Here is a 25207-nt window from a genome sequence, read left to right on the forward strand (position 1 = left end):
GTTGAGCAAGACTGATGAGCCAATACTTAGCCAAAGCCATCCTTTGTGTTAACAATGCCTAATGGCGCAGAGGGCAGCGGGTGGGGCTCACGTCAGATAGTTTTGATAGTGGCGATTGGGAAATCCTCCGATGGCTCGCAAAACTCCTCCATAAAAAGACAGGGAATGCTTTGCCAGAGCGGAAAATTGCAAGAGGCAGAACATGAGCGGCAGGTTGTTTGGAGAAACTTTTGAAGCGCGGCAAAGGGTGAGTTTACTAGCATGAACGCATCTCGGTCGCCCCCTCCCAAATAGCAAGTGGGGGAGGTGTGAATTGGGAAAATAAGTGGTAGGAAAAAAGATTGAATTCATCCCCCATAAATGCTCTTTGGGGGGGAAACAGAGAGGCGGAAATGTGTTATGATATAATGTAGTGGTTTTCAACCAGTGTGCCGTGGCACCCTGGGGTGCCTTGAATGATAGTCAGGGGTGCTGCGGAAAACACTGGCCTCTGTCCCTCTTTCCTCCCCTCCCTCCTCTGATGCCCTTTCGTATCTCTGCCTCCGAAAGCATTGTGTGGTTGGTTGTTGCAGCAGCCCTGGCTACAAGCGTCTCAGGCAAATAGTGCCTCTGGGGCTGGCCAGGGGGTCCTGGTTACCAGGAGCTGAGGTGGCCTCAGAGTAAGCAAGAAAGGGGGTGAGGGAGCCCAGCCAGCCAGCCCCTGCTGTTGGGAATGGATAGGCAGACAAGTGGGAGGCAGGCGCCACAATGGCCTTCCTTGTGCTTGCTATGTGCAGTGCCTTGGAGCCGAGTGCCTGGTGCCCAAGTGAAGCCCTTCCGCCATGCGGGCCTGATGGTGCCCGCTACTACTACTACTGTCTCCTAAGAAGAGTAAGGTGCTGGCCTCACGTTCACCTTTGGCCAGCCTCTTGTCGGGCCACTAAGGCTGGGTGCATCCTTGTCCCAGGTCCCTGTGGGGCGCTGCAAGGAGGCACCTCTCTCTGGGGCAGGGGAGGAGACAGCTCAGAGACCAGGGGTAGTGGTAGCAGCTGCCTGGAGGACTCCCAAGGAGAGGGGAGAGGAGAGGAGGCTGAGCGAACACTCCACAACGGAGTGTGTTCGGAAAGGGGCGAGGGGCTGCTGGCTCTGCAGGCAAGGGGTGACATAACTAGGCTCCTGAGGCTCAGAGCGCATTTCCCCACAGGCGAGCCCCAGGAAGAATGTAGTTGGCCAAGGGGGCCGTGGACTCAAAAAGGTTGGAATCCTCCAATATAATAAAATATTAAGAGTGTCGTCACCCTGCAGTTCACTTGGCCACAGACAGGTGGCACCGTGAAGTACAGCAGGACAACAGCCTTCAAAGAGCTGCTAGCCCATCATAGCAGCATCAGAGGGCGGCAGCAGTCAGCCCAGGCAAACTACAGAGGAAGGGCCACAACAGGCTGGGGCAGCTCCTCAGCTCTCCTGCCCGCTTCCTGTTGCTGCCACCTCACCAAAGATGCCGTTCTCCTGCGAGCAGGGTGGGTGCCGAAAAGCTGCCCAGGTCTGTCATGACCTCTGCCTCCACAGCTCTCCAGGAGGGGGTCTAAAGGGAATGGCTTGCCTGGGCTGTGCCAATGTCCGGTTCACGGGCGATCGAAGTCCTGGCTGGGGACGTCGAGACCGGGGGCAAGATGGCAGGGTGGGAGCAGGAAAGGGAGCCCAGAAGCCAGGAGTCAGAAAGCCAAGAGTCTGAGGGTTAGAGAGCCAGGAGTCAAGAAGCCAAGGGTCCGAGTTTCAGGAAGCAAGGAGTCACGAAGTCAAGGTTCGAGGATCAAGAAGCAAGGAGTCAAGAAGCCGAGGTTCAAGGATCAGGAAGCAAGAAGCCAAACGCTGCAAGGCAGGAAGCGTGTTGCTGTGGCAAAGAGCCGAAGGGAAAATGCTGACCTTATATCCCTTCCCGGCACTTGCCACCAGGTGTTGTGAGTTACCAATCGGCCTCACCTGTGAGACTGTGCCTTGCCTCTTCAGAACAAACTTAGGAAGGCTCCAGTCCTGCAGAGTCCTACTAGTAACAGGGCCTGGCTCCTGCACACACTCCTGACAGGCTGCCACGGACACCCCCTCCTCAGGAGAGATGGTCTAAAGCAGTGTTCCCCAAACTTGGGCCTCCAGCTGTTTTTGGACTACAATTCCCATCATCCTTGACCACTGGTCTTGCTAGCGAGGGATGATGGGAGTTGTAGTCCAAAAACAGCTGGAGGCCCAAGGTTGGGGAACACTGGTCTAAAGGGCAGAGGGGACATCTCTCCCTCCATGCATTTCCAGCCTTTCCTTCCCTCCAAGTAATGCCCAGATACACCTGATTTGGAGGCAGAAGCCATGGGATCTATAGCAGCATGACGCTAAAAAAGAATGGGTTAACTGGTAGGGGGCAGACTGAAAGTGGGAGGGTTGGAGAGGGCTGGTGAGTGAAGGGATGGGGGGATTTTGGTATTCCCTTATCTCCATTATTCTTGACAGTTTTTCCTTGAGTCAAAAGATTTGGATCCCTGTATTATTATTTTTATCTCAAGGGGAAACTACTGAGAAAGAGCTGGAATAATAATACAGTGGTACCTCGGGTTAAGTACTTAATTTGTTCCGGAGGTCCGTACTTAACCTGAAACTGTTCTTAACCTGAGGTACCACTTTAGCTAATGGGGCCTCCTCCTGCTGCCGCACCACCGGAGCACAATTTCTGTTCTCATCCTGAAGCAAAGTTCTTAACCCGAGGTACTATTTCTGGGTTAGCGGAGTGTGTAACCTGAAGCGTATGTAACCTGAAGCGTATGTAACCCGAGGTACCACTGTAATAATACCCCACCCATCTGGCTGTGTTGCCCCAGCCACTCTGGGCGGCTTCCAGCACATACAAAAACATAACAAAACGTCAAACATTAAAAACTTTCCGATACAGGGCTGCCTTCAGATGTCTTCTAAAAGTTGTGTAGCTCTTCATCTCCTTGGCATTGAAAGGGCATCTCTCCCAATTTACAAATCCACTCTTCCTTTGCTGGTGTGTCCTGAGATTTCCATTTAGTGGATTTGTAAATTAAGTGAGTATATAGAATTGGCAGAATTAACTTCAATGATAAGATATCAATCCAATCAAAAGTTAAGATTGGAGTGGAAGTATTTCGAAGATTATGTGTCAAAATGTTGTTCTAAAAATGACATGCGAATAGGCGTAGAATAAAAAAATGTAAGCAATAACAAAACCAAAAAAGAAAGAAGGAAAAATCAGAATTTAACAAAAATAATGCATTATAGAATGCAAGGGGGAAAAGGTAGAAAGAAATATAAAGAAGTCGAATTGCTGTGGAGGGAAGTAGTGGGTGGGTGGTGGGTTTTATAATTAAGTGTATAATTATGCAGGTGTTGTACTTTAGATGTTATACTTTATGTAAGGGAATCATTGGGAATTTTTGTTATTATGTATATATGCTAAGTTTCAATAAGGATCTTTGGAAAAATAAAATAATAAAATAAAATAAAAACCTCCTCTTGGAAAAAAAAATGGGAAAAACAAAAGGGTACATCTCCCTTGTCCACCACTCAACCTGAAACCACCAGTAACTTCTGCACGTGGAAAAAATGAGCATTCCTTTGAGGAAAAACAACACCCATGGGATAAACAATTGCACAGCTTGCAGCCAAGAGACAGTTCTACCCTAAGGGCAGGCTGCAGAATCCGCTGGACTTGCCTTTCCTAGAAGCAGTGCAAAGAAGTATTTACTGATGTATTCATTTACCTGCAAAGGACAATGCAGTCAGTACTTTGACCTAGCTAATCCTTTCGATTGCTTTAGGCTTCCAGAGTTTTGCAATAAAGGTTTCGAGTTATAGCCAGTCAGTTTTGTCTATAGCTAGAATGACCGAAAACAAGCACATTTTGTTGTCCAGCCGTTAAAATTTTGTACTCTTGTCCTGCAGCTAAGTGGTGGTTTCCTTTTCATGACACAGTAACCGCCTTGGAATGAAGACAAGACATGATGGGGGTACATAGAACTGCACATGCTTATGAACTTTTAACATCCTGAGACCGGCAGATTGCTACAATATCCCTGTGGGCAATGCATCACAATGTAGTTACAGTGAGCTGGGGTATGATCCAACCATTTCCTCATGTTTTTCAGCTTACCACTGTAACAACCGTAGCCTTTTTCGTATTAAATAGGGGCCTGGCAATTGAACTAGGCGAAAGGTACCTCTTTTTCAGTTATCTGATCTGGCCTGCACCGAACTTCTCATCTTAGAGTGGAACAAAGTTAATGAACTGAGCAGAGAGGATTGTATCCAACTAAGTTCTGCTCAGAGTAGAGCAGTTTAAATTAATTGTTTTCAGCAGCAACAACAAAAAAGTGCTTGTATTAGTGCAACTACAACTGAACAAGTTGCACATAGCACACAGGTGCATGAACAGTTTTCTGCAGCAGCAATGTAATGCCATGTAACCTGTATGCTTCAGGAAGCGAACAAAATGCTACTCATCTACAGAGAGAAAAGCTAGCAGCAACTTGTGGTGTTAAATACCAGTGTACTGAAAGAAGCAAAGATCATCAGTGTCAAAGCAATGATTCTTCAACATCAACTTTGTTGGACTGGTCATGTTGTGCGGATGCCTGATTATCGTCTTCCAAAGCAACTACTCTATTCCCAACTTAAAAATGGAAAGCGTAATGCCGGTGGTCAACAAAAGAGGTTTAAAGACTCACTCAAGGCAAATCTTTAAAAATGTAGTATAAACACAGACAACTGGGAAACACTGGCCTGCAAGCGCTCCAATTGGAGAACAGCCTTTACCAAAGGTGTCATGGGCTTTGAAGACGCCTCACCTTCATCAACTCCCACCCGGAAACCTATGTCCCCACTGTGGAAGGACGTGTGGCTCCAGAATTGGCCTCCACTGTCACTTACGGACTCACAGTTAAAACCGTGTTTGTGGAAGACAATCTTACTCAGCTGTGAGTGGTCGAAGAAGAAGAAGATGATGAAGGCGACTCATCTACAGTGAGAAAAGCCAGCAGCGACTTGTGGTGTTAAATACCAGGGAAGACTCATCATCCTCATTTGGTGTCAAGCAAGGATACAAGCCACATACAGCAATATAGAGGACATTGCACATCCGTTCTGTTTTTCAGAAGGCAAGTTAGCATCTGCATTCCTCCCCAGGATGCATGCGCTAATTTATTTCCTACCGCTCGCCCCTTGTAAAACCAGTCTCGCAAGTTTCGAAAACTCTAAAAGCCAGCCTTTTTTTTCGGTGATGCAAAATGAAGCAAATTGCCTCAGGTGATGGGAGCCAGGAGTACTGGGACTGGAAGCAAGAGGCATATCTAGGGCGCCTTGTGCCCTTGCCAAGGAACTGTATCAATGCCCCCCTGGGGAAAAAAAAAACATTTTACCACATGCCTTTGTGCCGCAGTGTGAGAAGGAAAGGAAGCTTCTCCTGTGCTAGATCTGACAGCACTGCAGCGCCACATATATACCGTATTTTTTGCTCTATAAGACTCACTTTTTCCCTCCTAAAAAGTAAGGGGAAATGTGTGTGCGTCTTATGGAGTGAATGCAGGCTGCGCAGCTATCCCAGAAGCCAGAACAGCAAGAGGGATTGCTGCTTTCGCTGCGCAGCGATCCCTTTTGCTGTTCTGGCTTCCGAGATTCAGAATATTTTTTTTCTTGTTTTCCTCCTCCAAAAACTAGGCGCGTCTTGTGGTCTGGTGCGTCTTATAGAGAGAAAAATACAGTGCATCGTACAATCCATAGTCTGATATGTGATTTTTGCATGCCTGACCCTCCAGACCGGCGTCCCCAGCAGAGGCTGGTTTTACCAACCTTTAGGTACTCCTCTGACTGGAAGCCTACGTCAGGCGACGGCTTCCCGTTCTGACTTTTGTGGAAGCCATGAATGTTTCCTGGTTCGAAAGCAACAGGAAGTGTTGTTAACTGACTTCCTTGTTGTTTCCCCACTCCTACAAAAGGAGAATGGAACATGGGAAATTGCATCGCATGCAGTCACATCATCGGCCTATTTAGCTCAATACTGCTTACACTGGCCGGCAGCAGCTCTCTGGGAATTCAGACGGGGTTTCTTCCAGACTCACCTGAAGATACCAGGGATTGAACCTTGCACCCACTGCATCAATGCTGCTCTCTACCACTGAGCCATAGCCCTTTCCCAGATTTAATTTGATTCTGCAAACATAGCCGATAACTTCCGTGTTACAAAAAGGGAATTAGTTTAATAATACAAAAACCCACAGGCACATCATTTTACCGTCTTGCTAAGATTGGAAAACCCGATGCCCACACATGTCATTAAGACCTTGTCTCCACCTTTGCGTTCTTCGCCCGACGGTTTGCTTTCGATTTTAAACATAACCTGGAAGTAACTTCTCAGATGCCGCAGAAACTCAATTCTAAGAAAGGAAGAAAAGGCAAACGTGAACGTCTTAACCCATGCAAAAGTTAACGTGGGCAACATCTGGATGCCAACAGATACACCTGAAATTTATAACGGGGGGGGGGGGGATAAACATGATTTATAAAATGTGTTTCTTTTCCAAGATTCTGTATATTGAGCAAATTGGAAGTCTAGTACACGCAGAAGAGTACACATCACAATTAGCATTTGATTTAGTTATGGCAACAGATGGCTGGAGCTGACAAACTTATATCATAAGTTGTCCTAATATAACCAGCTAACTTATTAAACCTCACGATAATTTCACAATTATCGTCTATGTGTTTCTAATAGCATAACCAAATCAGTAATTTTTGATATAACTGTAAAAACTACTCTGAAAATTTATTATTCCAAAAATGAAACCTTCATCTGGTTGTAAATATTAACATTATACCAGCAAGAACGAGTCTTTCTGTAAAAAAAAAAGATTTAAATCAAGTCTTACTGACTAGTGATTTAAATCATGATTTAAATCGATTTCATTTAATCAAACCCACCCTGCTGACACTGGTGGGTTTCTTTTTATTGCTGACCGACACCGGATCCTGACAATTTGCAACTCGGTTTCTCCCATTGGGCAATCCCTGCTCTACCTCTGCTCCTTATATAGGCTCACTGCCAACACATGAAAGATCACTTGGTCATCTTTGCTACCAAAGGCATCCCCAGCTGATTGTGTACCGCTCCCGAGTGTTATGTCTGAGAGCTTCTGGATTACCACCCATCAGTTGGTAACACAGGCTCTCTCTGGTCTCCCCCACCCCAATCACAAGATCTTCCCTTTGGCTTCCAAGGTCAGAGGCCAAGGTCCAGCAGTAGTTTCCCAGCACAGCACCCATGTCATTGCGATGGCACCATCATTCTTCAGTTATCACAGTACTGTACCTTTCACACATACAGCACCGGTACCATGATAACCGAAAAAGGACAGTTCACAGTCTAGTTGTCTGTCGGAACCGGGGGATGAAAAGCCAGCTGGCTCAACCACAGCTGGAGCGTCTCCCCTCTCAGCCTTGCCACTGCGGAGATCCATCAGTCATCCTTCCCAACATGCGTCTGTGACTCAAGCAGAGCAGGCTTGAGCACACATTACTCAGCAGTGTAAACTGCACAACAGAGGAGGCTCGAGGCGTGGACACGATACTTAACTACTCATTTATTATACAGTGGTACCTCGGGTTAAGAACTTAATTCGATCTGGAGGTCCGTTCTTAACCTGAAACTGTTCTTAACCTGAAGCACCACTTTAGCTAATTGGCCCTCCCTCTGCCAGAGCCTGATTTCTGTTCTCATCCTGAAGCAAAGTTCTTAACCTGAAGCACTATTTCTGGGTTAGCGGAGTGTGTAACCTGAAGCGTATGTAACCTGAAGCATATGTAACCCAAGGTACCACTGTACATAAATGAGGACAAGGAAAACATGGCTTCTCTCCTTGCCGTCTTCTCGGAGAGACTGAAAAGAAAAGCAATACAGAGCGGAAGTTCCGCTCACGCCAGCAATCTGTGCTGGAATGTAAACAGGCATGTGACATGTAACAATCCACATATCTGCAGCAAAGGGTGGAATGGAATTCCCAACACTAACAAAATTCAAAAATAGATGCAGAAGCCGGCATGCAGGGTGAAGAAACCACAGCCAAGCTCTCCACTGGAAATGGTCAATTGCAAAGAAAGCAAGAGCTGCATCTCCCAATATTGACATCTCCCTCCACCAATATCAAAACGGGCCTTTTCCTTTCCATAGACAGCTTTACGTCAAATGCTGAAACACATTCCTCCTCCCAAACACAAAAGGGGATGCCTGGCAGTTTCTTTTCAATCATCGCAAATCGAGTCAGAGATGATGATTAAATGGTCCAAAATATTAGCCCTTCTATGCCACAGCTATTGGTATAAAGGGTCTCAGCCCTGTATACCTGAAGGAGCATCTCCTCCTGCATTGTCCAGCCTGGACACTGAAATCCAGCTCCGATGGCTTTCTGGAGGTTCCCTCATTGCAAGAAGTGAGGTTACAGGGAACCAGGCAGGGGGCCTTCTTAGTAGTGGCGCCCACCCTGTGGAACACCCTCCCATCAGACGTCAAGGAAATAAACAACTATGCAACTTTTGGGAGACATCTGAGGGCAGCCCTGTATAGGGAAGTTTTTATTGTTTGGCGTTTTATTGCGGTTTTTATAAATTGTGGGAAGCCACCCAGAGTGGCTGGGGTAACCCAGTCAGATGGGCAGCATATAAAATCATCACCATCACCACCATGGCCCAGAGGTTACCTCAGAAAACAAGCACCCAGCTTGTGTGCCCATTACTTGCCACAGAATGTTTCAGAGCTCTGAAAATGTGGAGGATTGATGAGCAAGTCATCTGTTGGCTTTCCTAAAATCAGACAACAGCTAATATACTGCAAAGGTAAAGGTAAAGGACCCTTAGCAAAGGGACGTGGGTGGCGCTGTGGTCTAAACCCCGAGCCTCTTGGGCTTGCCAATCAGAAGTTCGGCAGTTCGAATCTGCATGACGGGGTGAGCTCCCGTTGCTCTGTCCCAGCTCCTGCCAACCTATCAGTTCAAAAGCACACCAGTGCAAGTAGATAAATAGGTACCGCTCCTGCGGGAAGGTAAACAGTGTTTCCGTGCGCTCTGGCTTCCATCACAGTGTCCCGTTGCTCCAGAAGCAGTTTACTCATGCTGGCCACATGACCCGGAAAGCTGCCTGTGGACAAACGCCAGCTCCCTCAGCCTGAAAGCGAGATGAGCGCCACAACCCCATAGTTGCCTTTGACTGGACTCAACCATCCAGGGGTCCTTTACTTTTTATCTTTTTAACTAATATACTGCACTGAGGGCTTTGAAGAAGTTCCTTTCGCAGCTACAAATTAAGTATTTGCAGTAGTAACAAAATCTGTTATTCTATGCAATTAGCAAATTGAACAGAGATGGGTGATTCCTTCTCAGGGGGTGGGGGAAAGAGAAAGGACTTACGTGTATGGGGACAGAGGTCCTAGCAGGACTTTGGAGACGTCCTGCTGCCCAAGGGTCATGAGGAGAAGAACGAGGCTTTGGTTTGTTGAATCCACACAGCCGCCCTGCAAACGCAAACCATTTAATAATTAAGCTTTGCACTTAACCGGAAAATATGGGCGAAAAGGGGAAGAGGGAGGGAAAACCACAGAACAGCTACCAACTGCATTTCAAGGGTCAAAAAGATAACACGCACTCAACGAACCCAACGGCAAAAAAGGTGCTTGAAATCAGTATTGGGACCAATTTGTGCGCAAAAGCAGAGGAATTTGTAGGGCCAAAGGAGTCAACTGCCCAATCCCATGTAAGCCTACTCAGAAGTAAGCCCCACCACATTCTAACAGATTTACCCTCCGGGAAGTGGGTACAGGCACGCGGCAGCCTGAGTTAACCAAGACAGGTGGTTCAAGTGGAAATAGCTCCATCGTATGCTGAGATAGAGAGGTTCCTTTCTGCAAGACCAACCCGCCAGCCCAAACTGTGGCATGCGTTTTCTTTTCTAAATTTTTAAAATATTTTTATTTTCAATGCAAAATTACAACAAAAATTACAAACAATGAATCCAAAATAAATCAGTACAAACAAGGGGTGGGGACCACAAGAGCAAAAAGAACAAAAACAAAAGAAAAGAAAAAACACACATCTACAAATAAAAACATATCATCATTCTAATCGTTACGTAAATATACACATATTGACTTCCTTCCTTTGTTCTAATACCTCGAAATTTTTACTCTTTCTAAATTGTTGTGTCTAATGTAGATTCAGTATATCTTTATACTTTTTGCACCATTTCCCTCTTTCTTTAACCCTGCAAAGCTTCATTCGTTACATACCAATATGCTTACTCCAGAACAATGTTTTCTCATATACTCTTTAGCACATCCCCATTCTTTTAATAATTTTTGGACCGATTGTCCCCTTATGAATGCTGGTGAGTCTTGCCAGATGTATATATTCACAAAATTTAATTTGCCATTCTTTCATTGATGGAATTTTTCTCCCTTTCCAATTTTTTGCTATGAGCATACTGTCAGCTGTTGTTGCGTAGAGGAATACTTTCCTTTGATTCTCAGGAATATCGTTTGTGATTATACCTAAAAGGAATGCCTCCGGTTTTTTACTCTAAGATATTTTCTTCATATATTTCACTCCAAAATTGATTTCTTCATATATTTGATTTCTTCATGTATTTCACTCCAAAATTGTTTAATAGGTCGGCATTCCCACCTCTGTGGCATGCACTTTCTTGATCTCAGATGCACTCAGGAAGAGCATAGAAAGAAACATGACCCTGGCTTTCCAACTCCATCCTGAGCCTTACAGCCCATTAGGCAACCATGAATAAGGCCCATCTCTTTCTCCGGCTCTCATTAGGAAGTAAAATAGTCATTGGCATATCCAATGACTCGAGCTGACCACTAACGGATCAGGAACCCATTTAGCGCAGGGTGCATCAGCAGCAAGAACAAAAGGATTCTGCGGCCTACAACCTTCCTAATCAAAGGGGCGAAGTCTTTCGAAACCAGAGAAGAGCTCTAATTGCCTCTTAAAGACGAGTCCTATTTCTGACCAAGATCATTTGCTGCATTAAGGAGAAATACATTACACACAGCGCAGGTTTTCTTTCGCCATCTAGAGAAGGAATACAACCTGGGCAGCGTGGAGAGAAAGAGAGTCTCCCTAATGCAAAGATGTAAAACGAAGTTATGAGGCACCACCACAATTCTTCAGGGGGCGAAAACGAAACAGCTACTTACTCTGTGAATCTCTTCGAGTAGCAGCTTTGCACAGTTTATGGCCAGGTCTTCCGGGAGCACAGCTGGGCCCTGTCCCTGGGGGCTGGAGGCCAACTCAGCACTGAGGAAAGTACCATTTGTCGTCTCTGCAACCAGAGTGAGGCCGAAACCCGGGGACCTGAAAGAAGAAAGCACACAGGACACAGGGGTGGAACGAAAGAAATTGTTTCATTTTAAAATCCCGTGATGAAGGTGCCTGCTTGTTGCTTAAAAAAAACCAAAGCCTTAAACTTACATGTGAAAAAATAACGTACTGGTATAAAATAGTAAGCGACATTTACTCCCATCTGCACCCAATTGGGTCTGGTCCTTCTCCTTGACCCCTTGACTGTTTTGCACCAGGCCTGTCTAACTGAGCCCAGCAGTGGCCATGCCAAGGTTTTCCGAAGAGCTCTTCCCTAATGCTGGCCACCGGATCCTTTCAACTGGAAACACTTCAGCATTCAAAACACTTACTAAGCCACTGAGTTACTATGCCCATCAGTGGGTACATGAGAAAACGCATTGCACAGAGTTAAGACTGTTTGTTTCATCAAGTTCAGTACAGTCTGCACAGAGGAGCCAGAGTGGGACCGAGTTTGGTCCTAGATCATAGCTCCAGCTTCAGGAGAAGAAAGCCCACTTGGAGGATGCTGTGAGACAGCAAAGGTCTTTCCGCTTGGTTTGATATCAGGGCAATACAGGACCTGAAGGGCAAGTAATTGCAGTCCTATAAAATAAGAGGCAGTGAGAGATTTTACTTTCTTGGGCTCCATGATCACTGCAGATGGTGACAGCAGTCACAAAATTAAAAGACGCCTGCTTCTTGGGAGAAAAGCAATGACAAACCTAGACAGCATCTTAAAAAGCAGAGACATCACCTTGCTGACAAAGTTAGTTAAAGCTATGGTTTTCCCAGTAGTGATGTATGGAAGTGAGAGCTGGACCATAAAGAAGGCTGATCGCAAAAGAATTGATGCTTTTGAATTATGGTGCTGGAGGAGACTCACAGCGGGTGGCACTGTGGGTAAAACCTCAGTGCCTAGGACTTGCTGATCGTAAGGTCGGCGGTTCGAATCCCCGCGGCGGGGTGAGCTCCCGTCTTTCGGTCCCAGCTCCTGCCCACCTAGCAGTTCGAAAGCACCCCTAAGTGCAAGTAGATAAATAGGGACCACTTTATAGCGGGAAGGTAAACGGCGTTTCCGTGTGCTGCGCTGGTGCTGGCTCGCCAGAGCAGCGATGTCACGCTGGCCACGTGACCCGGAAGTGTCTTCGGACGGCGCCGGCTCCCGGCCTCTTGAGCGAGATGAGCGCGCAACCCTAGAGTCGGTCACGACTGGCCTGTACGGGCAGGGGTACCTTTACCTTTACCCTTTAGGAGACTCTTGAGAGTCCCATGCACTGCAAGAAGATCAAACCTATCCATTCTTAAGGAAATCAGCCCTGAGTGCTCACTGGAAGGACAGATCCAGAAGCCGAGGCTCCAATACTTTGGCCACCTCATGAGAAGAGAAGACTCCCTGGAAAAGACCCTGATGTTGGGAAAGCTGGAGGGTACAAGGAGAAAGGGACGACAGAGGACGAGATGGTTGGACAGTGTTCTCGAAGCTACCAGCATGAGTTTGACCAAACTGTGGGAGGCAGTGGAAGACAGGAGTGCCTGGCAAGCTCTGGTCCATGGGGTCACGAAGAGTCAGACACGACTAAACAACTAAACAACAACAACAAAAATAAGAAGCGCACTTGGGATGGAGGTGTAAAAAGGAGACCGACAGCTTGTGCCAATAAAGGTCAATAACAAGAGGAGACAGGCAGAGCTGAACGAGCTGTGCCTTAAGAAATTTCCAAGTCCATTGGATGGCAAACTCTCTCTTGAACAATCTGCTGCTAAAGTATGGGCGGAAATGTAAGAATCCTCTTCCCAAGAGTTGTAGAGTTTGGGAGCAGGGTGGGCAGAGTTCAGGAGGGGTTTCCTTCCTTACAAAAGCTGGTTGTGATCAGAAGGCACAGAAGGTCAGGTGGATCAGGTGAAGCTCAATGAAAAACTCATGAAACTGAGTGGAAGCCAGGAGGGTCCATTGCTCCAATCCCATTTCAGCCACAAATTCAGCAGTTCAGCCTATGGCAAGCCACTGTTCCCCAAACTTCACTACTTCCTCACCTACCGTACAGATAGAATGATATCTCACAGAACTGTTGCAGAGATTACCGACAGGCTTTGAAAACTGCAAATTGAGCTGTATAAATGCTACAGAATTGTTATTACCAGACTGCCTTCTGCCTCCACCCCTTCTCCTTCAAGTAAGTATTATATTAGTAAACCACAAATAAATGGCCTATTAAAGAATAATGGGTGAATAATATTATTAGGAAAACTTACTTCCCAGAGCTTGTCCCTTTCATATGGTCTGTGTGGATGTAAATATCTGGTAGGAATTTATTCAGGATGCTCCTTGCAGAATCCACAATTCGGTTTGCAATCTGCGGGGACACTCTGACCGAATAGCTGGTTTATGAAATTAAGGAATTCCTTATAGAAAAAGGCGTTAACACAAAAGCAGGCCAGTATACAGAAGAGGGCTTCCTTTTTTATTTTATTTATATTTATTTACATTTTATACATCCTTTTTATTTTTGACAAATAATCATAAATAAATAAGAATAAAAATGTGCGCCCTATCCCCAAGACCATTCCATTATAACTACCCAACCTCCCAAAATTCCAACATCTCTTGTGATGGTTTGACTTTCTGTTTTAACAGTACAAATTCTACAAGCATATCTCCTCCGAAATCACTTCTCCTGAGTATTCCCCATCTAACCTTAATGGCACGTTAATTTATCATTAACAGCAATATCCCACACCTCTTTATAACATTCTTCCATTTTATATTCTGCTTGCCCCTTCCACTTCCTAGCTATAATAATTCATGCAGCTATCAAGAAATTTGTGACCAAGTCCTTCATAGCCAGAAGCCAACACATTTCCTGCTTGTGCATTTTGCTTTTTTGTTTTTTAAATATTTTTTATTAATTTTCCATTTAAACAATATATTCACATCATTACTAACCACACAATCTAATACACATCTATTTGCAAGGGAACCACACTGAGTCAATGGGGCTTACTCAGGTCAGTGGATATTCGGATTGCAGCCTCTCTCCCTTACAGTGTAAGGCAAGCAAAGAAATCAGTTTGGAAACCTTTCAAGAAGGATACGCAACACCTCTGATCCGCTTAATTTTGCCAGGATCAACGTACTGAATGGGCATCAATGCTTTCTTAACAGGGCAACTGAATATCACTTCGCCACCTCCTTTGGGGGGCATGCCCCTCCTCACAATCTGAAAACAATAAACGAGAATTTTAAGCAGTAAGGTTTTTAAGAGCTCCGGCTTTTTCATCCAACAACATTTGAAGACAAATTCTAGCTAGGCAATGCAGCTGCCACAATGTATAGGAAAGCTCATTCAAATCAGGGAGACAGGTTAGCACACTCGATATGAATAAGAATTCATAGAAGTGGTGATTTGAGGTCTTACCTTCAATTCCAATTCTTCGCCGTCGATTCCAAATCTTTTCAATAAAGGCAGAGCTGTCGCCTTAAGGCAATCCACCTGAAAGATATTCAGTGATAAATCCTCTCAACTAGAAGACTACGCAAACAATCTTTGCACTCCAACCAATTAAAAGTTCATTCTGAGAAGGAGTTTTTAATTCACAATGGGTTGGGGGGGGGGGTGGATGTGTGATTAGATTTGCCAAAAGCAACATAGCACCAGAAATTGGTTCGATTACATGTACTTCGGATTCATAATCAACAATTCCTTTTTCAGTTTCTCCATTAACCAGTTTCAGTTAGAACAGCCTTGAGCTGTGGCTACGGGGCAGCCACAGAACATGGTCTCTTATCCCCGCAGCACTCCCAGTGACAGACTCTTTCCCTTTCTCCGTGTTAAATGACATGGACGCAGTAAAAGGATTTGCTGTTATAGACCCAACAAGAGCGGAAGTGTGGGTGTGGGGGCACGAACCCCCCCCCAATCCTCAGGGACCAAATTAAGGGGCCTATGTGGCCACAAATCAATGACTTACCAAGCTCTCTTCCCCCAGACTCCTCCTTGCTCTTGCCGCAGACCCTCCACTCTTCCCACCATCTCACTCCTAATAATTTTATTATTTATTCCCCACCTATCTGGCTGGGTTTCCCCAGCCACTCTGGAGGGCTCCCAGCAGAATAGTAAAAACACAATAAAACACCAGACATTAAAAACTTCCCTAAAAAGGGCTGCCTTCAGATGTCTTCTGAAAGTCAGATTGTTGATTATTTCCTTGACATCTGAAGGGTGTTCCACTGGGAGAGTGCCACTACTGAGAAGACCCTCTGACTGGTTCCTTGTAACTTGGCTTCTCACAGTGAGGGAACCGCCAGAAGGCCCTCGGAGGTGGACCTCAGGCTGAATGATGGAGGTGGAGACGTTCCTTCAGGTCTACAGGGCCAAGGCCATTTAGGGCTTTCAAGGGCAGCACCAACACATTGAACTGTGCTCGGAAACATAAAAACACCACCGACACTTGGGACAATTCACAACTTACCGTAGGATCCACTTGATCATTGGTGGCACCACGGAGAACAATCCTTAGAGGGTGCTTCATGAACGGCGCTAAGCACAGCAGGCTTTCCAAATAATACCCAATACTGCGGTTGGGGCTGCAGTCGTGTTCCAGTGAACCCCCGTAGAGAAGGCCAGGCTGATAGTATAAAGTGGTACCTTTCAAAGAGCACAGAAAATGTTCTCCACATTAGTTGTCCATGACTATAACAAGGTCTACATAAGCCAGAAGTTGGACTTGCCCAACCCTGGAGGGCCATGATATAGAAATGATTATTACATACACCTGCTGAAGGAGATGCCTGGTGACCTTTTTAAACCCACTGAAGCCATTGAAATGGGACGCAGGTGGCGCTGTGGGTTAAACCACAGAGCCTAGAACTCGCCGATCAGAAGGTTGGCAGTACGAATCCCCGCGACAGGGTGAGCCCCCGTTGCTCGGTCCCTGCTCCTGCCCACCTAGCAGTTCGAAAGCACGTAAAGTACAAGTAGATAAATAGGTACTGCTCCAGCGGGAAGGTAAACAGCGTTTCCGTGCACTGCTCTGGTTCGCCAGAAGCTACTTAGTCATGCTGGCCACAAGACCCGGAAGCTGTACGCTGGCTCCCTTGGCCAGTAAAGCGAGATGAGTGCCGCAACCCCAAAGTCGGCCATGACTGGACCTAATGGTCAGGGGTCCCTTTACCTTTACCAGCCATTGAAACAATTGCAGGAACTTTCCTGGCTTCCTACCTCCCCTCCCTTTTGAGTATCCTGTTTCAAATTTAAGACAGTTAACTTCCAGGAGAAGGGCTATACTCTCTTGCACTCCGTAAAGTGCTATACATTACACTGTGATGGTGCCAAGTAGATAATAGATACATAAATACCTGTTTGGTTTATTTCAATCCTAGAGCCATTGGTTATTTTGTCAATCAGCCGGATAAAGTTTGCTTCAAAATCTGTCAGAGAAACATAGATGCTTAGCGTTCAGTCACTATTCCGAGAACCTTAATGAAATCCCAACAACATGCAATGTGCTACAATCAAAACATTTCCCCCATTTAAACTCTTTAAACAGTTTGCCAACCATGCCGTTAAAAGTAGATGGGAGAGAACAAAATGCGTCCCCATTTGGTAGCTGAGGGAACCGTAAGAATTTTGTCCAACTGAACGCAAGGCTGTGATCCTGCACAAACTCTTGAATGCCAGCCCCATTTACACAGAGCGAGGCTTTCTTCCAGGTAAACATGCGCTGGCCTGATCTGCAAGCCCCCTTTTCGGTGTTATGGGAGCAGTGCAGAGTTAGAAACTCAGATATGTACACTGAGAGACTCCCACAGAGCAAGGTAAAGTCATGCTGGAATCAGTAGCAGATCATTAGCTCCTTCTTAACTCTGCAATGTTCTCAACAATAAGCTCTAGGGGGAAACCAACTCGATGCAACTTGTATGGGCATTCAGAGTTCCAACCCATCCACTTATCCTGTCCCCCACTGCTTCCCTACATATTGGCTGCTGCGATTGGACATGGTCCATATTTGAGGAAAATCTTTTATATTATGAGAGGGAGGGTGTGTAAACAATGGCAATAGAGTGGTACCTCAGGTTACATACGCTTCAGTTTATAGACTCCGCTAACCCAGAAATATTACCACGGATTAAGTACTTTGCTTCAGGATGCGAACTGAAATCGTGCTCCGGCGGCGCGGCAGCAGAAGGAGGCCCCATTAGCTAAAGTGGTGCTTCAGGTTAAGAACAGTTGCAGGTTAAGTACGGACCTCCGGAACGAATTAAGTACTTAACCTGAGGTACCACTGTACTATAACCCTTAAGCGAACCTAAAAAGCAAGCTATACAGAGGAACTCTAATGGATCTAGTTCTGGTAATCTGAAAACACAGCCCCCTGGGCGCAGCCTCAAATCTGATAATACAAAAATGGTGTTCCCCACACCCTTAACCAGGCATAGGCAAACTCGGCCCTCCAGATGTTTTCAGACTACAGTTCCTATCATACCTGACCACTGGTCCTCTTAGCAATGGATGATGGGAGTTGTAGTCCCAAAACATCTGGAGGGCCGAGTTTGCCTAGGCCTGCCCTTAACCATTCACAGAATTGGAAAGGACTGTGGGAGTCAGCTGATCCTGTGTCCCAGTTTTATGCCTATTTCCAAAACTAGCACTCATTTCCAGCAACACTAATATAAATTTATCACTGATTGACAGAAGACACTTCAGGACAGATAAATGGAAGTGTTTCTTCCCTGAGTGTGGAACTCACTGCTACAAGACGTGGGTAGTAATGGCCACGAAGTGAAGATGGCTTTAAAGGGGGATTTGACCTGGGACAGCTCCGTCAGTAGAGCATGAGACTCTTAACCTCAGGGTAAAGGGTTCAAGCCCCATGTTGGAAAAAAGACTCCTGAATTGCAGGGGGGTCAGGCTAGATGGCCTTTGTGGTCCCTTCCAACTCTACAATTCTATGATACTATGACACATTCATAAGGCTATCAGCGGATACTAGTTGTGCTCCCTGCATGTAATTTCTGGGTTTAGAAGCCAGTGTACCACTGAATATCATCAACTGCTGGAGGGCAATAGCATGAGAAGGTTTTTGCTGTTTGATTGTTTTGAAGTTTTATTACAATCAAGTGGTATAAAAACCTTGGGGAAATAAATAAAACTGCCTTCAGGACCTGCTTGTGGACCAGAAGCTGGGCTAAATCAGCTTTTGGTCAAATCTAGCAGGACTTCCACAATCTTACACTTATATCCCTACCCCATTCCTCCCAAACATTCAGACTGGTATAGATGAGATCAGCCCATATTACCTTCAAATCAAACAAGTTTACAGGTAATTCCAACTAGCCAAAGGCCAATCATTGAGTCTGATGAGTGAGAAAGAATCTGAAGCCGTGCTTACCCAATGCAGTCTGCCCTCGATGCACCACACAAGCTCCAAAAAAGAGGAAACCTGGGCTGCATTCCTAACCCCACTGAATTCAACAGAACTTACTTCTGATTAGAAATTGTTAGGCTTGTGCTTAGGTCCTCTCTGAATAACGGGGAGCTACGTAGCATGCATAAAGGTAAAGGGACCCCTGACCATTAGGTCCAGTCATGACTGACTCTGGGGTTGCGGCGCTCATCTCGCTTTAATGGCCGAGGGAGCCGGCGTACAGCTTCCATGTCATGTGGCTAGCATGACTAAGCCGCTTCTGGCGAACCAGAGCAGCGCACGGAAACGCCGTTTACCTTCCCGCCAGAGCGGTACCTATTTATCTACTTGCACTTTGACGTGCTTTCGAACTGCTAGGTTAGCAGGAGCAGGGACCAAGCAACAGGAGCTCACCCTGTCGCAGGGATTCGAACCGCCGACCTTCTGATCGGCAAGTCCTAGGCTCTGTGGTTTAACCCACAGCGCCACCTGTGTCCCACGTAACATGCATAGCTTCTTCCTATTCTAGAGCTAAAATGCCTGGAGTTGTACTTTCATACATCTCTGCTCTGAGAAGCTCCAGAGGCTAACCTGTGCTTCCCAGATCATGACAAAGCATTCTGTGTCGGTAAACAGAATTTCACTTCAGGCAGCGACAAACTGGCTGTCCTAGCAGCTGATAACTCTGCACAGAGGAAGCAGCATACAAGAAATACTCAAGGATGCTTGGACCTGCCTCCAAGCAGGCTGGCACGTCCGCCTCTTACAACCCCAAGACCGGCTACCCTTCTTGCCTAAGTGAAAGCAGGCAACAGCACAGCTGCTCCCTTGCAGCGCCCAACCTAACACTAACAAAAAGAACCTGTGGCCTCACAGAAGAGGTTGGATGGCCATCTGCCAGGGATGCTTTAGCTGAGACTCCCACATTTCAGGGGGTTGGACTAGATGACCCTCAGGGTCCCTTCCAACTCTACAATTCCATGATGCTAAGAAACTGTCCCCTTTGGCTGGAGCACGGTGCCGACAACGCCAAGGTTGGGCAGGTTGGATCCCTGCAGGGCCTGATTGAGGTTTGATGAGGCCCTAAGCTACTTAACGGGGCCCTTTATATGTCCAGCTGTCCTTTGTCAACAACAAACTGTCGCTGTTTTTTGTGTTGAATAAATGCTATATGGTAGTTTATGGACCTCATAGGTATCTAAAGCCATTTGCACATAACAAAATATGTACTTTATCAAAGTGATTGTTGAAATGAAATACAATCAAGAAGAAGTATATGAATAGTGAAAGACAAAATATAGAAATGAGCAAACCAGTGATATTTTAGGGAGCAGGCTAGCAGGTGGGGCCCATAACTTACACCATAGGAGCCTACACAACACAAAACACTAATGCTGGATGTAGGTTTTATTTTATCTGCTTTTTATCTTATATTTCGGAAATGCACATCCAGGCTTTTTTGTTCCTTTACATTTGGGGGGGGGGCAAGAGAGTGGGGCCCTAAACTATAGCTTGCTTAGCTTATACAGTGGTACCTTGGGTTAAGAACTTAATTTGTTCCGGAGGTCCGTTCTTAACCTGAAACTGTTCTTGACCTGAGGTACCGCTTTACCTAATGGGGCCTCATCCTGAAGCAAAGTTCTTAACCCGAGGTACTATTTCTGGGTTAGCAGCGTCTGTAACCTGAAGCGTCTGTAACCCGAGGTACCACTGTATATAAATCCGGCACTGGATCCCCGTCAGGGGCAGCTGCAAATTCCTGCACTGCACGGGGGTGGGCTGGATGACCCTCAGGGTCCCTTGCAACTCTAGGTTTTGCTGCTGCTGCTTTCTCCTCCACCTAACCCGCCTGCCCTCCTCCTCCTCTCCAGGCAACCCCTCTCCTCGCCCGCCTCCCTCCTCGCTCGCCCAGGGCAGACGCACCTCGGAGTCCGGGGTTCTCCTCCTTGGCCCGGATCCTGCGGATCTTGACCGGGCGGCCGCTGAGCGTGGAGAGCACCAGCCTCTGCCGCAAGAAGTTGCACCCGACGTAGCTGAGCGAGGCCGAGGCGCTCGCCATGGCGCCGGTTCCTCCGCGCTGCCTCCGGGGAGAGCGGGCGGCGGCGGCGGCAGGGGACGCGTCCGGCGGAGGACCACGCAGGCAGGCAGGCAGCGAGCGCCGGGTTGTTATGGTCGCAGGGAGCTCCGCATCGCCCACGTGGTTTGGAGCAGGAAGAGAGAGCGCCGAGACGTCGCGGGGTCAAAGGGGAAGGGGCGGGGCTCCGGAGCCCGGGCGGCCAGTGGGAGGAGAGGCTGCTGGGGAAGCAGGAGGCGGGGCGAGGGAAGGAGGCGCGCCGTGCCAGGAAAAGGGCGGAAGTGCTAGCAAAGCATGGCTAGGCGGGGAACCCCAGCAAGGGGTGCCATAGGCAGCGCCTGTGACAAGGATCTCAGGGTTCTCAGCTGGACAGGAGTCCGCAGCAGAAAAGGCCGGCGCATTAACATCTGTAGTGAGGAAATGCTTCGAAAGGCTGGTCCTTCAACACCTTAGACAGCGGTTCTCAACCTGTGGGTCCCCAGATGTTGTTGGACTACAACTCCCATCATCCCTGAGCTCTGGCTTTGCTGGCTAGGGGTGATGGGAGTTGTAGTTCAACAACATCTGGGGACCCACAGGTTGAGAAAGGCTGCCTTAGAACCTGCTTCCCATCAGACTTTGATAATCATCAGTTTGCCTATAGAAGAAATAGGTCCACAGATGATGCAATAGCTACCGCCTTTCATCTTGCAGCGAGTCATCTAGCTTCTATCCTGGGCTGTTAGGCTGCTGAATAAAAAGATAACAACAGGGCAACTGACTTTCGGGTTTGGTGGGTGTGTATCAGTAAACGAGGAGAATTAAGACTAAGAGAGCTGAGGGGGGGGGGTGTTTGTGTAATCTCACTGTATACAAGTTGTACAAGTGACAATAAAGTATTTCAATTTCAATTATTCCCCCATTGCCAGGAGGTTGGATTAGATGACCCTTAGGGCTCCCTTTTTCCAACTCCACAATCCTATCATCAAAACGAAGAAAAAATTCCTTCCAGTAGCACCTTAGAGCCCAACTAAGTTTGTTATTGGTATGAGCTTTCATGTGCATGCACACTTCTTCAGATACACATGCATGCACACGAAAGCTCATACCAATAACAAACTTAGTTGGTCTCTAAGATGCTACTGGAAGGAATTTTTATTATTATTTTGTTTCGACTACGGCAGACCAACACGGCTACCTACCTGTAACAATCCTATCATTTTAGACATCTATTGTCCAAATTGAGGGAAGCAATAGTCCTGCCTTGGTCAGACCACACCTGGAATACTGTGTTCAGTTCTCCGCACATGGGCGTAGCTAAGGGAGTGCAGGGAGTTAATTGCCCCCCCCAAATTCCTTTAAAAATATTGAAAAGCATTAATTAAAAATACTCAATACAGTGGTACCTCGGGTAAAGAACTTAATTCGTTCTGGAGGTCCGTTCTTAACCTGAAAGTGTTCTTAACCTGAGGTACCACTTTATTTTTTGTTTTTTTTTTGTATTTTTCATCTTTTAAATTTTATTTCCATGCTTATTACATACAAAAAAGGGGAACAATACTGAAAAGGGGGTACAACTTAGGAGGGAAAATGTAAGAAAATGAAATTTACACAACCTGTTATTAAGATAAAAATTATGACAAAAAATTATGATTACAATTTCATGTTACAATAAAAGTAAAAAATCTCATTATATTTTATACCCGACTTCCAATTTATTCCTTAATTCTTTTTACACCAATTTACTGCCATATCAAAATACTATTTCCTGAGGTACCACTTTAGCTAATGGGGGACTCCCGCTGCCGCCGTGCCACTGCCACGCGATTTCTGTTCTCATCCTGAAGCAAAGTTCTTAACCCGAGGTACTATTTCTGGGTTAGCGGAGTCTGCAACCTGAAGCATCTGTAACCCGAGGTACCACTGTAAACTTTTCTAGGGGATCTACCCGTGATCTCCCCAAAATAGCTCATTAACTTTTGGGGGCTAAAAAATTCCCACCCCCCTAACAAAAATCCTGGGTACGCCCATGTCTGGGCGCTACAATTTGAGATGGATATTGACAAGCTGGAACGTGTGCAGAGGAGGGCGACCAAGATGATCAAGGGTCTGGAAACCAAGCCTTATGAGGAATGGTTGAAGCAGCTGGGTATGTTTAGCCTGGAAAAGAGGAGACTGAGAGGAGATATGATAGCCATCTTCAGATATCTCAAGGGCTGTCACATGGATAAGGGAGCAAGCTTGTTTTCTAATGCTCTGGAGGGAGGATTCGAACCCATGGCTTCGAGTTACAAGAAAGGCAATTCCAACGAAACAGGAAGAACTTTCTGACAATAAGAGCTGTTCGACAGTGGAATGGTTTCCCTTGGGATGTTGTCGACTCTCCTTCCTTGGAGGTTTATAAGCAGAGGTTGGATGGTCATCTGTCATGGATGCTTTAGCTGAGATTCCTACATTGCAGGGGGTTGATGACCCTCAGGGGTTCGTTCCATCTCTATGATCCTGTAATATAACTGTTAAGTTGTGGGTGAACATATCAGACGACACAGCGATTCTTCAAACAGCTCTTGTTTATTCACAGGCCAGAACAGAACTGAACTGAAGGGTTCAGTCAGCCTGCTCCAGTACAATGTAACTGTAACAATTTTCTAAAACTATCCAATCACTGAACGTCACTTTTGATCCCTTATTTGCATAACTATCTACAGTATCCCCCTGCTGACCCTGGGTGAGAACTTCAGTACATAACAACAACAAGAAAACCGCTTAGTCTCCAAGGTGCTGCCAGGCTCTCGTTAGAGATTTTTAGCTGTACAGAAAATGCACATCTTTGGATGCAGAAACGATTATCCTTTCCCCAGCATGTGTGGAGGAGCCATCACCAATCTAACTTCATGGATGGAGATCTCACCCCCCCCCTCAAGTGCAACACTGTTCAAAGGACCCCCCAGCCACTTGCTTCGCTGGGGATCAGGCAGGCAATTAACATGAAGCGCAGAGTAGTCGAGTTATGTGTCTGCAAGAGTGAGTCATCTGTATTGGCATTTCCCCCGGGCTTTTGGAGATGCACCTGGTTACACATGTGTCCCCTTGCCCTCTCAACTTGGGTCTTCTGTTTTAACTGCTGTGCTGCTTTAATTGGGTTACCATTTTACTGCATATTTTCATTATGTGTGTCTCATTTTAAAACGTTTGTGCAGGTGGTTCTTACAGGTCTCAGCTGCTCCCAAATCCTACTTTGGCAGAAAGCAGAAAATTAATAACAACCAGCAGCCCCATCCTCTGCTACCCAAAACTGTTTGTAACATCTGCAGTATTATAATGCAAAATATCATGGGTAGGAACAGCAACAGCAGCTCTTCGAACATTTGCAGTAACAGGAACAATCACAATGAGAGCTCTGGCAAGCTAACAAGCGCAACAGCTACATGAAAGCACAACAAGGACGACAGGACTGTTATTGTAACTCCTCACGTGTTTTCAGCTCCCTCATTTGGGACAAAAAGTACAGCTCTCTCATGTCCGTCATCCAATTTAAAAATTGCAGCTTTTGCTGCGCACATTCAGGCTTGAATGGCAAAGGCATTTATGTGTCTGTCTATTGTTGTGGTTCCAGCTAGTAGGTTGTGTGGGGTTGGAGCTTGTGTATAAGTGTGTGTGTGTGTGTGTATTGTGATGGTTCACTATTGTAAAACACCTTAAGGATCTTGCAGTCCAAAGGTGAGGTATAAAACCTTCTAAAACAAATAAAGATTTCCTCAATCTATAATGTAAAGCCCACATTTATTTTATAAGCATTTCAAAACTAGCCAAGTCATTAAAAATATACATATTATCACCATAAGATCATCAAGACTTAGGCCAGCCATGTCCAAAGTCCATCTCGGGGGCCTAATCTGGCCCGCCAGTTGGTTTAATGTGGTCCCTGTGGCAGTTTATTTCCTGGGGTAAAATCCTCAACAACTTCAATCCTAAAAAAAAAGGTCAACAACTTTGTTTGGCCTTTTGGTTGGCCCTCACGGCCCTTCACTTCATCAAATCTGGCCCTCTTTGAAAAAAGTTTGGACACCACTGACTTAGGCACAGAAATGGGAAGGAACAAAAATGTATCCCACACAAAGTGACACGGTATTAAAAGTTACCGTATATGCAGCTGAAAGTTACCATGCTTGTGCAGAGAATTAGTGACCTCCATTGGCCGAAAATGGTATTAGCAACCACACAATCTATTTCTGGGTTTGTTTGTTTTTAAAGAAAATAACAGTACTGTATTCTTTTTATGAGCCGTGTTGCCTTCCTGGTGTTGTCCGACTCCTACTGCAATCATCCCCAGACATCACATCCGATGACATGGGATGATCTGGCG

At 46.2% G+C, this 25207-nt stretch overlaps 1 protein-coding gene across 1 annotated transcript; it reads right to left on the bottom strand.

The window, feature by feature from the left end:
* Positions 1 to 6222: 6222 nt before the first annotated feature.
* RCL1 (RNA terminal phosphate cyclase like 1) lies at positions 6223 to 21005 on the bottom strand. The gene is made up of 9 exons (XM_028711932.2): positions 20712 to 21005; positions 16741 to 16812; positions 15855 to 16030; positions 14801 to 14875; positions 14478 to 14602; positions 13638 to 13763; positions 11240 to 11396; positions 9441 to 9544; positions 6223 to 6419 (listed from the first exon to the last, which is right to left on the bottom strand). Exons 1-9 carry the CDS (start codon positions 20845 to 20847, stop codon positions 6269 to 6271), a joined length of 1122 nt encoding a protein of 373 aa, XP_028567765.2. The 5' UTR covers positions 20848 to 21005; the 3' UTR covers positions 6223 to 6268.
* Positions 21006 to 25207: the final 4202 nt, after the last annotated feature.

This window comes from Podarcis muralis, chromosome 17 (assembly GCF_964188315.1).
Source record: "Podarcis muralis chromosome 17, rPodMur119.hap1.1, whole genome shotgun sequence".
Lineage (NCBI taxonomy): Eukaryota > Metazoa > Chordata > Lepidosauria > Squamata > Lacertidae > Podarcis > Podarcis muralis.

Coding starts and splice junctions, on each gene's coding strand:
- RCL1 (XM_028711932.2), bottom strand. CDS start 20,847: ATGGCGAGCGCCTCGGCCTCGCTCAGCTACGTCGGGTGCAACTTCTTG. Junction 14,876..15,854: donor ATGATCAAGTGGATCCTACG/GTAAGTTGTGAA, acceptor AATATCTTTCAG/GTGGATTGCCTTAAGGCGAC. Junction 14,603..14,800: donor GCGAAGAATTGGAATTGAAG/GTAAGACCTCAA, acceptor TATTGTTTTCAG/ATTGTGAGGAGGGGCATGCC.